Source organism: Electrona antarctica (genome assembly GCF_951216825.1).
Source record: "Electrona antarctica genome assembly, chromosome: 10".
NCBI classification, from domain to species: domain Eukaryota; kingdom Metazoa; phylum Chordata; class Actinopteri; order Myctophiformes; family Myctophidae; genus Electrona; species Electrona antarctica.
In genome coordinates, this window is record NC_136791.1 from 7800067 (window position 1) to 7816568 (window position 16502).

The window sequence follows — 16502 nt, forward strand, 5'->3', positions numbered from 1 at the left end:
TAATAACCATCTGACCATCATCTTCCCAGAATAGATCAGGATTTCTTTGTTGCATTGCCTCAAATAGTGGAACCCTCAAATCATCATACAGGGTACAATAAAACATAAGATTAAATTCATTTTCCACATCATTTAGGTCACATACATTACATAATCTATTCTCTTGTGGCACCGCTGAAAAACCGCCCTACCTCAATAGCCAGAGGCTACTAGTATACTACAGTGTCACACAAAAGTAGCAAGAATAGCAGATCTACAAGTGCACAACGCATTGATTATCTCTTTTGTGCACAGTTCCCGTTGGGGGGTGATCAGGTGTGATCAATTGGCTAATAAAGGGCGAGGTCGCGCAGCATTGTGATGTCAGAACATTATTGTGATGTCAGAACAACATTGTGATGTCAGAACATCATTGTGATGTCAGAACAGGCCAGCTCCATATATGGAGATCTAGGGGTGATCAGTGCCCGTTGGGGTGATGTCAGAACTGGGCGCTGCACTCCCCGTGGTGGTGTGGAACAGTGTGGAACACGTGTGTCAAATTTGAAGTCGGTGGGGCGAACGGTTCTGGAGTTACAGACATACAGAGACGTGGTGCATTTATAGATAGATGAAAATGAAAAGTATTAACAAGGAACACATATGTTCTTTTTTTACATTTCGGTTTCAAACGGTTTTGGACATGCAAGGTTGTCCGACCGACACCGACGATAAGACAAGAAGAAGTCTTGCAATATAACGCATGTTTGGTTTTGGTTCTGGCGTCACAGACAGGCTGTAATTACAACTGGAACGGTCTCTAAAGAATGAACATGATGATGACCGACATCGTTTTCTACCGCCATGAATTTGCATAGCCAATTGCCCGTGGAGCTGAGAGCTCTGCTGTGTTCTGGCAACGCTGCAGCTCAGCTGCTCTGCGAGGGCTTTGCCAGTCAGTCATCATCATGATCCTCTAGGAGAACTACGGCTTTTGTTTCTCAGGATTTTGTTTGCGTGCAAAATGTAACCCGATCTTCTGCTGCAATTTCCCTCCTTTTCTCATTAATGACTGAATGACATTGTTTGTTGCTTTGTTTCAGTGCCAACCCTGAGCATAAGCTCTCAGACAATCATTTGGAGCTGTCCATCCCGCTGGTTCACGAGGTGGACACAACTATCACCGGGTAAGGCTTGACTTTGGTACGCCGTACAAACTCTCTCTGAGTGGTTCTCACTGCGAGTCAGGAACCTAATGGAACCCTTATATGGGTCTGTAACTCTGAGAGTGTATGAATGGAATCAATGTTTGTGTTAGGACAATGTTTGTGTTTACACAAACCCTCAAAGCTGGACATAGGAGGGGCTAGCGCCCCTCAAAAATATACTTTTAAAAAGCTCTAGTACTATTTTCCTTGTAGTGGAGGAGTAATCTGTTTTTTTGATCAAAGTTTCATAATGAGTCAAAAATAGCATTCAAAAATTGTTGACATGTTTTACCCCTCCCTCCCCCGAGAGTTCCCGCTCTGAAAGAGCCACAACCCCGGTATCTTGTACCATTTTACCAACAATGAAATAAAAGGCACATACAAATATACATATACATATTCTGTGGAGGGGTAATATTTGACCAGGAGTATCTAAACTTTGACTTAAGTACTGAGGTTGAGTACTTTATCCACCACTGGTCCCAAAGATACAGTCAAATATATATTTTATCTAATAGGGGTCTGTGGACTAATGCTTATCAAACTGGGGGTCCTTGAAATTAAAACTTGGTTGAGAGTCACTGGTGTGCCGCATCTGTGGGGTTGGCATGCTGTGAACCTTATGTAGCATTCGAGTGGTTTGGCTGCGGCTGCCCGACAACCCCCCCCCCCCCCCCCCCCCCCTCCTCAGCTGGTGTCTTTTGAATAGTTTTCATTTAGTTTTAGTCACATTTAGTTTTAGTCACAGACTAAATCTACAGTTGATTTAGTCGACGAAAATGTGTTTTGGCGGGCCTTGATGCCGTCGTAATGAGTGATTTCACACTTGCTGAAAATAGCAGATCTACAAGCTCACAACACTATGCAGCTCAACGTGTTGTGAGCTTGTAGATCTGCTATTTTCAGCATGCAACCAATTGTAAAATGACTTGTCTCTTTTACTTATACTGTATATCTTGTCCACTAGTCCCTTCCTAACATTTTAGTCTAGTTTTTATTTGTTGACAAAATAGTTGATTTATTTGGTCTTAGTTTTAAGCCCAAACCACACCATAGGGTCGGGTTGAAACAAAATGTTTTATAAGGTCAACCACACCAATGCAACTCCTTGCAACTCAATGAGTTGCATTGGTGTGGTTGACCTTAAAAAACGTTTAGTCATCGTTTAGTTTTAGTCATCAAAGCTTAGTATTAATTTAGTTTCCATTTAGTTTTCGTCAGTGGAAAAAGGTAGTCGACGAACATTTGTCATGGTCTTAGTCGACGAAATGCTTTGGGGGGAGGATGAGAGCTGCTTTGGGGGGAGAATGAGAGCTGCTTTGGGGGGGAGAATGAGAGCTGCTGCTGGTGGTTTGGAACATTTCATTTTGAAAAGTGTTATCTCTAACCGCTTTATCATAGTCTTAAGTTCAGAGAGAACGGGGGGTTGTGGGGGGGTTATGGGGGGGAGAGCGACGTGAAACAGTGCAGTTCCGCCTTGGGAACTGTGACATCTGATAATGCTGCTATGTCTGTTGGCTTTCATGTGGATCGAGGGAGGTTGTGTAGAGCTAGTTCATATCACACACACTACACAAGATGAAACTATGTACTGTAGCTTGTTCAACTCTCACTTTGACATCTGTAAATAACTTTCTTTGTGGAAGAAAATAAGTCAGAGTCAATGCTGTTATTGTCTATACATAGCTTCTGCTATTAATCATTACAGAAACATAACAGAACATTTTCCCGTTAATGGCTCTATTTTTAGATTTCACATTTATTTACTTAATTTCATCCAATGTTATTAAAATGTTGCAGAACATGAGTAATCGAGTAAACATTGGCTGTAAATTATTGTGTTTAATAAGTCATGGATGTTTGTTTGGATTCCATTCATATCAGTCTTAGCTTTTCTCTAGGGACTAGAGAGAACTTTTCTTTCATATCAATCCATGCTTTAAAAATGCATAAAAACACAACAATATGCAGTGATATTAATGTGCTGGATTGCCTATCTCAAGTATGTTTCAAGCCTCTGCAAGCAGATTCACATTGATTTATTGATTTATTAACAGTTTGCAGTACATTTCAAGCACAAACTCAATACAAAGACTGTTAACTGTGAGTGGACGACCCAATTAAGCATTACACTTGTTTACAAGAGGGTCCACCATGTTCAATTCATCAAAACATTTAGAGACGTACAAATAGACACTTCTATATAGTCAAAGAACAGAACAGGAATTCATCATAAAGGAGGTAAAAAGGGAAAAGAAACATATACAGTACAGTGAGGGGAAAAAGGGGGGAAAAGTCACAGTCACACCATGCTGAAATTAACTGAATTCATTGGCTTCTTCTGAAATGATCTAAGTGCAGTACAGTATGTTTTGGAAAATGTATGGCAGTTAATATGAAGTGTAGCGTGACTCGTAGTCAATGGGCTAAACATGCCAGACCACCAGCATGGATGGCCCTTTAAGTTTGCTTTCTTTACGTGATGAAACAGTTCATATGCGTGTGTGCTATTCCAAAGACAAAACCACACAACGAAAACGTTTTGGTTTCCATGCGAACACTTATTTCGTCCGCCACGGCTTGCCCGACTCGGACGGCCTGCTCGTCGACACGCCATTGGCAGTTTGGTAGTGGGCACTCGTTGCCCCCCCCCCCCCCCCCCCCTCACTGGCATTATGTTCACTGGCCACAGGTTTGAAATCGCTGCTTTATCCCATTCAGGGCAGGAACCCCTTTTGGTGTTTTAAGCATTATGTTATACTTGAAAAATAGCAGATCTGCTATTTTTGAAAGATCGTGAAAATGTGGCTCCTAATTGATTAGGACTTTATCGATTCCGATTCGATTCCTATACATTTATTTGACATTTTACCGGTACCCAGACACCTTAGGTTTGGTTCCTACTCAGAACCTACTTTTGATACACAACCCTACGCAGTTCATACAGTACAAATCTGGATCAGTACTCGCTTGTCCTAAAACGCTGTCATGCGTGTGTGTTGTTCATGTCCGCAGCGTGGTGGTGACACCTACCTCCTTTAACGCTGTCCTCCGTGTGTGGTTGTTGACCCATTTTGACCTGAGATCAGATTCTAAAAATGTCTTCTACATCCTGACAGTTTTCTGAAAAAGATATGTTTCTATGTCAGTCGTTCTTTGATTTTTCAAAAATAGCAGACCTACAAGCTCGAAGCGCGCCACTCGGTGGCGCGCTATGAGCTTGTAGATCTGCTATTTTTCAATAGCTAAAGCATAACATAATGCTAACACCAAAAGGGGTTCCCGCCCAAAATGGGTTCATGTCCACAGCGTGGTGACACCTACCTCCTTTAACGCTGTCCTCTGTGTGTGGTTGTTAATGTCCACAGCGTGGTGACACCTACCTCCTTTAACGCTGTCCTCCGTGTGTGGTCGTTCAGGGAACTGCCCATAGATACGAAGTCCCGTTAGTCCGAACATGCATTAAGGTTGGCGAACATGCACTGCTCCCGTGCTTGCGGTTATGTTTAGGTTAGGGTTAGGGGATAGGGATAGTAATTTCGGAACAATGAACCTTCTGACTAATGACACGGCACCGTTGTTCATGTCCACAGCGTGGTGACACCTACCTCCTTTGTGTACGGCAACTCCATCGACGCCTCGCGCTTCGTCCAACTGGAGGACATGGAATGCAACTTTCAGGCCCTCAACCTCACCTTCCAGGTATGCTCATCGAGTCATCGCACAGTGTTTATAGTCTGTGGCACGGGTGTGTACATACCTTTCTGTGAATTATGGTGTAAAGTACATTTACTTAAGTACTGTACTTAAGTACAATTTTGAGGTATTTGTACTTTACTTGAGTATTTCCAATTTCCAATGTGTTTACTTCTACTCCACTACATCTCAGAGGCAAATATTGTACTTTTACGCCACTACAATTATTTGACAACTTTAGTTACTAGTTACTTTGTAGATTTTGATTATTATTACAAAACATACACTCACCACTTCAGCCCTATATACATTTCGGCCTTTTGAAAATAGCCGATCTACAAGCTCACAATGCTTCACAATGTGATGCATTGTGAGCTTGTAGATCTGATATTTTCAAAAGATTTGTATACATTTGAAAACATGAAATGGGACATTCTGCATAACGAGTACTTTGTACTTTAGGTACTTTTAAGTACATTTTTATACCAATACTTTTGTACTTTTACTCAATGTTGAATTTCCGTACTTTAGTTGTAACAAAGTACTTCTACACTGCAGTGTTGGTACTTTTACTTAAGTAAAAAACATTTGAGTACTTTTTCCACCAATGGTGTTATTCACCCACCTCTCTCTCTGTGTGTCTGTCTGTCTGTCTGTCTGTCTGTCTGTCTGTCTGTCTGTCTGTCTGTCTGTCTGTCTGTCTGTCTGTCTGTCTGTCTGTCTGTCTGTCTGTCTGTCTGTCTGTCTGTCTGTCTGTGTGTGTGTGTGTGTGTGTGTGTGTGTGTGTGTGTGTGTGTGTGTGTGTGTGTCTCTGTGTGTGTGTGCGTGTGTGTCTCTGTGTGTGTGTGTGTGCGTGTCTCTCTGTGTGTGTGATGTGCTTCCAGGCCATAAACAACGGGCCCAGCAGGCTGCCTGGCTCCGTGGTGGACATCAGGTTACCCAATAGGATGGCTGGCAGCGGCGCTGATATGTTCCACATCATTGACACGCAGGTGGGTGCCTGTCCACATCCATCCACCATGTCCATCAACCATCCACCCCGATGGCGTTATTTATTACTTCGTCCACCTGTGGGCGGTCGACATTCTTTTGTTCATTTTTCATATCCAACCCCCCGAGCCTTACAGGTTTTGTTTTCCTTTCATGGCAGAGCTGCCTGTGTCCACACCACGGGCAACACTTTTATTTCAGTCGCTTAAAAAACGGCTACTCGAACTCACACGTGAGTTACGCGTTCTTGTGGCGTATAGACGCCGCTGTGCATGATGAGGCCACCGTCGGGGCCAACAAAAATCCAATCCAAGGGAAAAGTGTTGATATAGCTATAATCCATTTTTACCTGAGATCAGATTCTAAAAATGTCTTCTACATCCTGACAGTTTTCTGAAAAAAGCTATGTTTCTATGTCAGTCGTTCTTCGATTTTTTCAAAAATAGCAGACCTACAAGCTCGTAGCGCGCCACTCGGTGGCGTGCTATGAGCTTGTAGATCTGCTATTTTTCAATAGCTAAATCATAACATAATGCTAACACCGAAAGGCGTTCCCGCCCAAAATGGGATAAGCTAGCCCCGCCATTTAGTTACACAACAGTTTGCATTTAGATAAAGAAACCCGAAGCCCCCCGTCCCCCCCGTCGGAGTAAAATGTTGACTTAACCTCTGCGCCTGCTCCTTTCATATAGGTAGATCAGGGGGGAGCTCACCCTGTTAATTGTGTTTACGGTGTGAGTAGGTGGAGGAGGTTGACTGTATCTCACCCTGCTGGAAAAGCCATCTGGAATCACTTTAAAGGGATCAGACAGCTTGCACGAACCAGGGGAGTGTGGGACACCTGCAGAGCGGCTACCGCTGCTGCTCCCTATATATATATGTGACTACATTTGACTGAGGGACTGCCATTGGATGTTTTTGAATTTTCGTTTTTTCATGTCATATGAAAGCCTCAAATTGACATATTGGTTGTTCAGTTTGACCCACCAGTTTTGGAGATATGGCTTATAGAGTAATGTCTTGCAGAAAACAGCGAGTTGAGAAAACAGGCTTGAAAGGTTCACTTCTGTGGTCTCTAACATTACACCTAGCTACATTTATTTCATATTTACATGTCGATTTCAGCGCTGACACTTATTTCAGACATGCTTTAGTATGTGAAGAGTCTGCCTGTACTATTAACTCATTTTGAAAAAAACCGTAATGATATTTTATCGTTGGAAGATTCTGTCCACAATTCCATGCTGTATTGATGTGGTACCGTTAGGAGAGATAACAAATAATTTTTAAATTTTAATTTAACTTTAATAAGTGTAACTTTTGAGAGTTATAACATTTTAACGCTCTCAAGAGTTAAACGTCTATCATTTAGCATGGGGACCACCTGGAACCCCCTCTCAAGGACCACTGGTGGTCCCCAGACCACTGGTTGAAAACCACTGTCTTACAGTAAGGCCTCACTCAGACCTTTACTGCATGTTGTGTGTTGTGTAGTGTCATGGCCGCCCCAATGCATTTCCAATGGAAGTCACATGGTTTGTAGTCCACATTTTGGACTACAAGCTGTTGTATGGCTTTCAGCTGTGTTTCGACTGCGACCCTCCCCCTCATACAACACAAATGTTGTGTCAAACCATGTGACTCCCATTGGAAATGCATTGGGGCGGCCATGACACTACACGGCCATGAGTGAGTGGTCTGAGTGAGGCCTAAGGAAGGCTCTCTCAACTCTTTGACCCTTTCTTGGTCGTCTTCGGGGTTAAAAAAAAGGCTTCCTTTTTTAAACTGAACTCCTGTGCTTTGCAGTCTGGCTTGGCACCAACAGAGGGTGGAGAAAATTGATCGCAAAGGACATAGCTCTTACAGAAAAAAATTCTACCAAGTTTCTACTAGACATAAAACATTGTGTATATTCCCACATGCTGCACAGTATAAACCCTGAAGTTTGATCTCGTAGAGTTCCCGTAAAGTGTAGCCTGTGATTATTAATTGCGCTAATAGCAACAAAAACAGGACGTGAGAAAGTTATGGTAATAAAAAAAAAAGCATGGTGCGGCCAGAGATGCCGGGTGGTACAGAGTAAGACGGACACAACAGACAATGAGGAAGGCCTGTTATATTTCCACCTCCAGAAGCTCTTCTGGTGTGACCGGAGGAGGGAAAGGCAAGGTAGAACTCAGAGAGGGGAAAAGGGGGCCGAGCACTCCCTGGGGGCACGGTAGTAAAGCAGCCGGCTCTAAATCACTTCATATGGGAAGCCAGTCTGAGAGGGGGGGGGGGGGTCTTCCTGTCAACCTCCGTAGGACAAGGAACAATGGTGGAGTTGAGGTGGCATAGGTCGGAATTAGTGTCCGACTCCAGCCAGCCAGCCCTCGGGGAGCTGTGCACTGTCGCAGTCCACTCCATATAAAGCTGCCAAAATCGGACTAAACCAGTGGTTCTCAAACTTTTTAATTTCAAGCAACTCATTATTGGTGCACTCTGAGGTTACTGACCTGTAAAGGTCCATTTGGAACCCCCTCAAGGGTCTGAGGGGACCTGGGCCCTCACTTTCAGAACCACTGCATTCGATGTTTCTACGTACCCTCATCGCCAGCACCCCATATTTCAGAGCTTCTAAGCGCGCCTGCAAAAAAGAAAATTTGAAAGGAAAACAAAAAAGAAATTCCTTCCCCTAAAGAACGGTGTGGACCGTGTCATGACTACTGAAACCTGAGTCAGCGCCACTAATTGTGCCCCGCCGTGCGACTCCTCCTCCAGGTGGCTGATGGGAGAGGGAACTGCACCCGCCACAAGAACCCGACACCCTGCACCATCCCCCAGGACAGAGAGAGCATCTTCCACACCATCTTTGCCTTCTTCACCAAATCTGGCCGCAGAGTCTTGGTAAATGCATGGATGTACAGTATGTTTTTAGCTCTATATCTGATTTATACGTCGTCGTGAAATGGTGTCACTTGTTGATATAACCCATTTTGATTCTAAAGTCTGTTTGAAAATGACAGTTTTCTGAAAAAGCTATGTTTCTATGTCAGTCGTTCTTCGATTTTTCAAAAATAGCAGACCTACAAGCTCGTAGCGCGCCACTCGGTGGCGCGCTATGAGCTTGTAGATCTGCTATTTTTCAATAGCTAAAGCATAACATAATGCTAACACCAAAAGGGGTTCGCGCCCAAAATGGGATAATAGCCGATCGACAAGCAAGAATAAAATATAAATTCACCAGAGGCAGAGGCAGCACAGCACAGTTGTGAACAAGTAGGAGACACAGCAGATGCAGCAATAACTTCTCCACAATAATAATCAATAATGAAGCAACGTTATACGGTAGTATACTCCTATATAATAGTTTGCACTATGCAGAACAACAAACATACAGTCACACTGACCCGTATAGATGTGCTATTTTCAGCAAGCGACACTATCATACAGCAGAGAAATAATTCGGCAGCTAGAGGCGGGATCAAGGCATACACAGTGCTGCCTTGATCCCGCCTCTAGCTGCCGCTGATTGGCCAGGCCGTTTTTTGGCCGGAGCATCAAGTCTGCCTGAGAGTTCCCAGATGGGAGCAGGAGGGGGGGAACCCAGTGTACTCTCTGCTGCCCCATCTGGCGGAGTCAGGTTACCCAACTCTGCCAGGGACAAAGATTTGAGTTACAAATGGTTGCTTTAAAATATATTCAAAGATTTGCACAAATGTTCACGATTTTTTCAAAAATTGCAGATCTATAAGCTTGTAGCTTGTATTTCTACTAATACTGAATAATCAAAGAAATCTAAAATGACACGGATGCTTTTCCGGTTTTTGACTTAAGGGTATGGCATCACAGGGCTCACTGGTAGCCACGCCCACTGTCCCCTTCATTTAACATCTGATTAGGACACCTCTCACTGGTAGCCACCGTCCCCTTCATTTAACACCTGATTAGGACACCTCTCACTGGTAGCCACCGTCCCCTTCATTTAACACCTGATTAGGACACCTCTCACTGGTAGCCACTGTCCCCTTCATTTAACATCTGAGTAGGACACCTCTCACTGGTAGCCACTGTCCCCGCCATTTAACATCTGATTAGGACACCTCTCACTGGTAGCCTCTGTCCCCTTCATTTAACATCTGATTAGGACACCTCTCACTGGTAGCCACCGTGCCCTTCATTTAACATCTGATTAGGACACCTCTCACTGGTAGCCACTGGTCCCCTTCATTTAACATCTGATTAGGACACCTCTCACTGGTAGCCTCTGTCCCCTTCATTTAACATCTGATTAGGACACCTCTCACTGGTAGCCACCGTCCCCTTCATTTAACATCTGATTAGGACACCTCTCACTGGTAGCCACCGTCCCCTTCATTTAACATCTGATTAGGACACCTCTCACTGGTAGCCTCTGTCCCCTTCATTTAACATCTGATTAGGACACCTCTCACTGGTAGCCACTGTCCCCTTCATTTAACATCTGATTAGGACACCTCTCACTCTCTCCGTTTTCTTCTTTTTCCTTTTTTTTCAACAGGACTGCGAGCGGCCCGGCAGAGCGTGTCTCACCATCTCCTGCACTCTGGGCCCACAGTTAAAAGAAGAGGCGTTGAGTATAGAACTACGACTTCTGCTCAACACAGAAATCCTCAAGAGGGTAAGATCACGTTGGACACATTTAAATAGACTATAGTCTACTCTATAGAGTAGTCTACTCTACTCTAGAAACATTTCCTCTCCGTTTCTGTATATTTGTATAAATTCCCATAATGCCTTTTGCAAGCACACATTGGCCGAGCATGCTCATATATGTCTCATATGGTCACCATTAACAACAACTTGATTAATAAGTGAATATAGTTGTAGTTTTCCCATTATACCCCAGTGACATCACTGGAGTAAACTTCTTGGCACAACCTATAGCGGTGCTTCAGACACACAGAACTAAAGGAACATTGCGGTAGTGTCCCTTTAACCATTCAAGTCAATTCCAGGTTGTAACCCCACAGAATAACAATTACCAGCATCCACCCACTCATCTGCCCCGCAGGATAGCGCCTCGGTGATCCAATTTGTGACGAGGGGCAGCGTGGAGGTAGATCACAGAGCCGTGGAAGTACCGAACGGCCTGTCGGAGGACATTGCTGTGAGTATACTCATGCACTGCACTGCACGCACACTACTAACACAACGTATGCCACACCCGCAAAATCCCGGGTTTAAGCAGCCCGGGAAATCTCGGGTTTCATTCATGTAATTTAATCCAGAATTAATAGTATTTTATTTACCGTCCATTGAGTGTTTTTAGCATCAGTCGCTGGCCTTCGGCAGCTCCGATGTTGTGCAGCCAGCGATTACCCCAAATCTCTGCGCAGTGCGCACACGCGCACACACACGATCTAAAGCATCTCTGGTGCTCAGATTGAGGTAAAGGACGATGTTTAGAGCTTAATAAAACTTGAATCTGATCTTGCGTGTAGAACAGTAATCTTGATGTTGGCAGATGACGCTCTGGGGTGAGGCGGCTATCACTCATCACACAACCACTTCCGGTTCAACGCGGCTCAAAGAAGCTGACTAAAGAGAGTCTTGTCTTGCCTTGCATTTTACCGGCACTGACTCTGTATGGAGCCATCTGGTGGCTGGCATACAGTATATTCTCTGTATGGCGCCATCTGGTGGCTGGCATACAGTATATTCTCTGTATGGAGCCATCTGGTGGCTGGCATACAGTATATTCTCTGTATGGAGCCATCTGGTGGCTGGCATACAGTATATTCTCTGTATGGCGCCATCTGGTGGCTGGCATACAGTATATTCTCTGTATGGCGCCATCTGGTGGCTGGCATACAGTATATTCTCTGTATGGATCCATCTGGTGGCTGGCATACAGTATATTCTCTGTATGGAGCCATCTGGTGGCTGGCATACAGTATATTCTCTGTATGGAGCCATCTGGTGGCTGGCATACAGTATATTCTCTGTATGGCGCCATCTGGTGGCTGGTGTACAGTATATTCTCTGTATGGCGCCATCTGGTGGCTGGTGTACAGTATATTCTCTGTATGGCGCCATCTGGTGGCTGGTGTACAGTATATTCTCTGTATGGCGCCATCTGGTGGCTGGCGTACAGTATATTCGGTTAATACATCGTTGCTGTCGGGCAGAAACCTCTTATCTCCATGTTCAAACTTCTTGAAGCGACACTTTTGAGCTTATAGATCTGCTACTTTTGCTGTTTTTCTTTTTTTTTTATCCTGAAAAGTAATCGTTTTGGACATTAGGCACTATTTCATTTGAAAGTCTGCATTGATGGAGCATCTGCCGGAATCACACATCATTTTTACCAGGTTAATTTAGTCACATTTAATAATAATGGATTGCATTTGTATAGCGCTTTTCACAAGTGCTCAAAGCGCTTTACAACGGTCCATTCATTCATAGTACATTTTAGTATAATGTGACACAGCAGGACAAAACAAAAGACCTGGACTCCACAATATCCCTTTTTTTTTTTTACAAATTCCTTTCGCCCAGTCGGGATCCATCCATCCATTCCATGACTTCAACACACTATGTATTTCTATCATCAGATATACAGCAAAAAATGAAAGACGTGTCGTCATCATCATGGCCTGGTTTAGACATTCTTTGAGCCTCTTGATGTTGCAAAGAGCCCAGTCTGGTGCGTGTTATATGGGACTATAAGGGAACAGCTGGGAACGTAGGCTCTATTATATGGTGGCGATTCCGTCGGCTGTTTTAGGGGTCCTCAGCTGCGCTCAAGGACGTGCCCTCTCCACTCAAGCCCCCCACCCCACACACACACACACACACACACACACACACACACACACACACACACACACACACACACACGCACAGCACTGACTGATTGGATGGAGCACCAGAATGGTGGTGATGATTATATTGAGCACCCCCAGCCTCCAAATCTGGAATCTGAAGTGTTTCTAACTGATGAGGTCTCTGACTGTGTCACGGCACCTCTGCTCTGTCGTCTGACCCCCAGCCTCCAAGGGGGAGGAAACCGTCATAGATATATGTCCATCGCATGCCGCTCACAGCACTTAGGGGGCGTCTGAATACTATGCGCCCCCCCCCCCCCCCCCCCCCCTAGCTTTTTTTTTGTGCGAATGCAATAACCCCTGTCCCTTACTGCTTTTAGAGTACACGCTGGGAAGTGGAAAGTATAATTTGTGGTCCCTGCAGGTTGCAGCATTCACCGCGTGCCTACTGACTGTCAGCGGCACGGCAGGCTCTGTTTATGGCCCGGCATTCTCCGTTTATTATGTCATGTAAACAAGGCCCGCAGAACCCATGAGATGATAGGAATATATACGGATGAAAGTGTGAGTTACAAGGCGTGCGAGGGAAAGTGCAGTTTGAATGCCATTGTGTGTGTGTGTGTGTGTGTGTGTGTGTGTGTGTGTGTGTGTGTGTGTGTGTGTGTGTGTGTGTGTGTGTGTGTGTGTGTGTGTGTGTGTGTGTGTGTGTGTGTGTGTGTGTGTGTGTGTGTGTGTGTGTGTGTGTGTGTGTGTGTGTGTGTGTGTGTGTGTGTGTGTGTGTGTGTGTGTGTGTGTGTGTATTGTATTACGCCACTTGATTTGTGCCGAACGGAAACTCAGCTGGTGTCCCACAGGGCGACGGATCGCAAAGGGCCTTCATCTTCGTTGTAGACGTAATCGCCTTGGCATCCGTAACAACAGTCAGATTCCATGCATCGGGGGGTGGGGGGGGGGGGGGGGGGCGAGGTGTAAATGTGGGAAAGAATTCCATGAGTGCCGCCAAATGTATCTTCAGTCGTACATGTCGTTCGGTCTTGGTTTCTTTTCATGTGTATTAAAAAAGAACCCAAGGGGTTACAGGGATGTGAAATTAACTTGTCCTTCCTATTCTGGGGCAATTGTTTGATGCAAAAAGCTTGTAGATCAGCTATGTTTGGCAAGTAGATTTGGTGTATAGGTTTTGTTTTGTTTTTTTTATGTTTGTTTTTTGGCTTTTGCCTTTATTTTATTTATTTATTTATTTTTATGGAGGGACAGACAGTAGCTGACAGGAAATGGGGAGAGAGATGGGGGGGAAGACATGCAGTAAAGGCCGTCGGGAGTCGAACCCGCGGCACACTGCCAGACTGGATTACCAGCCAAGGTGCCTGGACCACTGAGCCATGACCCAGGCGGTGTATAGGTTTTAAGCGGGTACATGATGATCATCTCAGCTCTCCTGTTGGCTAACATGTACAGTGCTGTGCAATATCTGTATTATTCATGTGAAAATTATGTATTTAGTCAAAGTATGATAAAAGTAGCTTTGTTGTCCCGGTCTTTATCACTTCTGCTGGGGAAGGACACTTACGCCGTAACGTCATGCAGTGTACTTTGTCATATAAGGTCATGCATGTGGTCATATGTATAAATGAGCCATTAGTGCTCATATATCTATTACAGTGTTTGAGTTTGCCTGCAAATTAACCCATTTTGGGCGGGAACCCCTTTTGGTGTTAGCATTATGTTATGCTTTAGCTATTGAAAAATAGCAGATCTACAAGCTACGAGCTTGTAGGTCTGCTATTTTTGAAAAATCGAAGAACGACTGACATAGAAACATAGCTTTTTCAGAAAACTGTCAGGATGTAGAAGACATTTTTAGAATCTGATCTCAGGTCAAAATGGGTTAAAAGAAAGAAACCATGCTAAACAAATACAAATAAAGAACTGACATCTGACAGTCCACAAAATGATATTGTTACAGTAAGGCCTACAGTAAGGCCTGCACAGTACATTATACTAGAGTACTGTTACATGTTGGTGACCACCCGCTGTTGTAGTTGGAACTATATAAGGGTTATAAGTCAGTCTGTTATCAATGACAGATTACTTAGGAGGTCACTGTGAATACATGTCATGGGAAACAGCAGGCCTGATAGCTGTTATTTATTGTGCTGTTAGGATTATATTTGTTTCCAGTGCCAGCCTTCCCAGGCTGCTCACACACACACACACACACACACACACACACACACACACACACACACACACACACACACACACACACACACACAGTCACACAGGAAAAACACTCTGTGAATACCCTATATATAGCCTCATTATTGTAGACTAGATATACCAATGAATCTAATTGAGTGGAGGAAATATTTATTTGGTGAAGACAAGTGGATTTTAACTGCTGTGTTAATGGGTGATAATAATAAGAAACAGGAAACAGGTGTTCTATTTTTTATGTTGAGTCTAGGTACACCCTTGTGGTGACTGGGGAGTTACCGTGTGTGCGTGCGTGCGTGCGTGCGTGCGTGCGTGCGTGCGTGCGTGCACATTTGCGTAACTTTGATAAATCCACATAATTTGATCACTATTAGACAGAGAAAGAGAGTCATACTTATATACGCGTTGTTAGCTTGAGGATATTTTCGGCAAGAGACACTGTTGTATGACAAAGTATCCATCAGGCTTCAGTCATCATCATCATCATCACCTTTATTTGTACTCGGAAATACAGTTGAGGGCAAGCCCTTATTTTCAATGTAGCCGAGGTACAATACACAAATACAGTCAGTCAGTGCATGTTTAGGGTGATCATATTTTACCTATTTTTTTTTCTTCATTTCATAATTGGGGTCAATTATTGCACTTAGCTCACCTATTGACTGCACCTTGCAACAGTACAGAACACAATAAACATCTATGTAAGCACCCAAAGCAATAGAGGGTATGCGCATGACATCATCATCAAACCCGGAAGGTATGCAGGAATGCCTACTGAGTGGCAAAAACCGACTTTCTGGCCTGGACAGCCCATGCATCCAAACAGAAAAGTCCTATCTGATTGCATTAAACAACATTAAACAATGTTAAACTCACTTTTCCTGTTGCTTTGCCACTCGATTTGCCACTCGATGTGCCATTCACTTTAAGCATGCGCACACCCTCTATACACAAATACAAATACAGTCAGTCAGTGCAGGTCAATTATTGCACTTAGCTCACCTATTGACTGCACCTTGCGACAGTACAGAACACAATAAACATCTATGTAAGCACCCAAAGCAATTGTTAATATGTGTAACTGTGGTGACGTGAACTGAAGACCGGGGCAATTTGGTAGTGAATGTTGAAAACCGAGACGTGAGTGTTTTTAGAGAGACACATGCACAGCTTGAAACTGGGACAATCCTGGCCATAGCGGGACATCTGTTCCGCGTATGTAAAATGGTGCTTATATATAGAGCCTTCGTCCAAAAAGCTGTACAACATGCATGACATTCATCCCATCCATCCACACGGCGACGGTAGAGGGAACCATGCCGGGCTCCAAGCTGCTCATCCGGAGCAGTTAGGGGTTAAGTGTCTGTGTCTCGCTCAACGGGGCTTTTCCACAACCGTGAACGCTACGACTACCTCCTGAGCCACTTGCCTCATCGTCTTGTGTCAGGTGGAAAACCTCACATGACCAAAATTGTGACTTTTCGATATTCAAATTAAAAAGTCACACCTGTGTGAACTGAGTGGTGCAAGGTCTTATATAGCCTGATCAGCTGTGGTCTGACATAATGTCAGTGTCCATGGTAACCATGCTCACCTGTGCACGGACACGTACACAGGTACACAA

The 16502-nt window shown here is 44.2% G+C and overlaps 1 protein-coding gene across 1 annotated transcript in view; it reads left to right on the top strand.

The window, feature by feature from the left end:
- Positions 1-16502, top strand: part of itga9 (integrin, alpha 9) — a 143888-nt gene that overhangs the window by 113848 nt on the left and 13538 nt on the right. Inside the window, exons 21-26 of the mRNA XM_079512784.1 lie at positions 1083-1166; positions 4781-4889; positions 5768-5875; positions 8634-8759; positions 10393-10512; positions 10906-11001. Of these exons, the coding sequence (XP_079368910.1) occupies positions 1083-1166; positions 4781-4889; positions 5768-5875; positions 8634-8759; positions 10393-10512; positions 10906-11001 (643 nt within the window). The remainder of the gene's footprint in view (positions 1-1082; positions 1167-4780; positions 4890-5767; positions 5876-8633; positions 8760-10392; positions 10513-10905; positions 11002-16502) is intronic.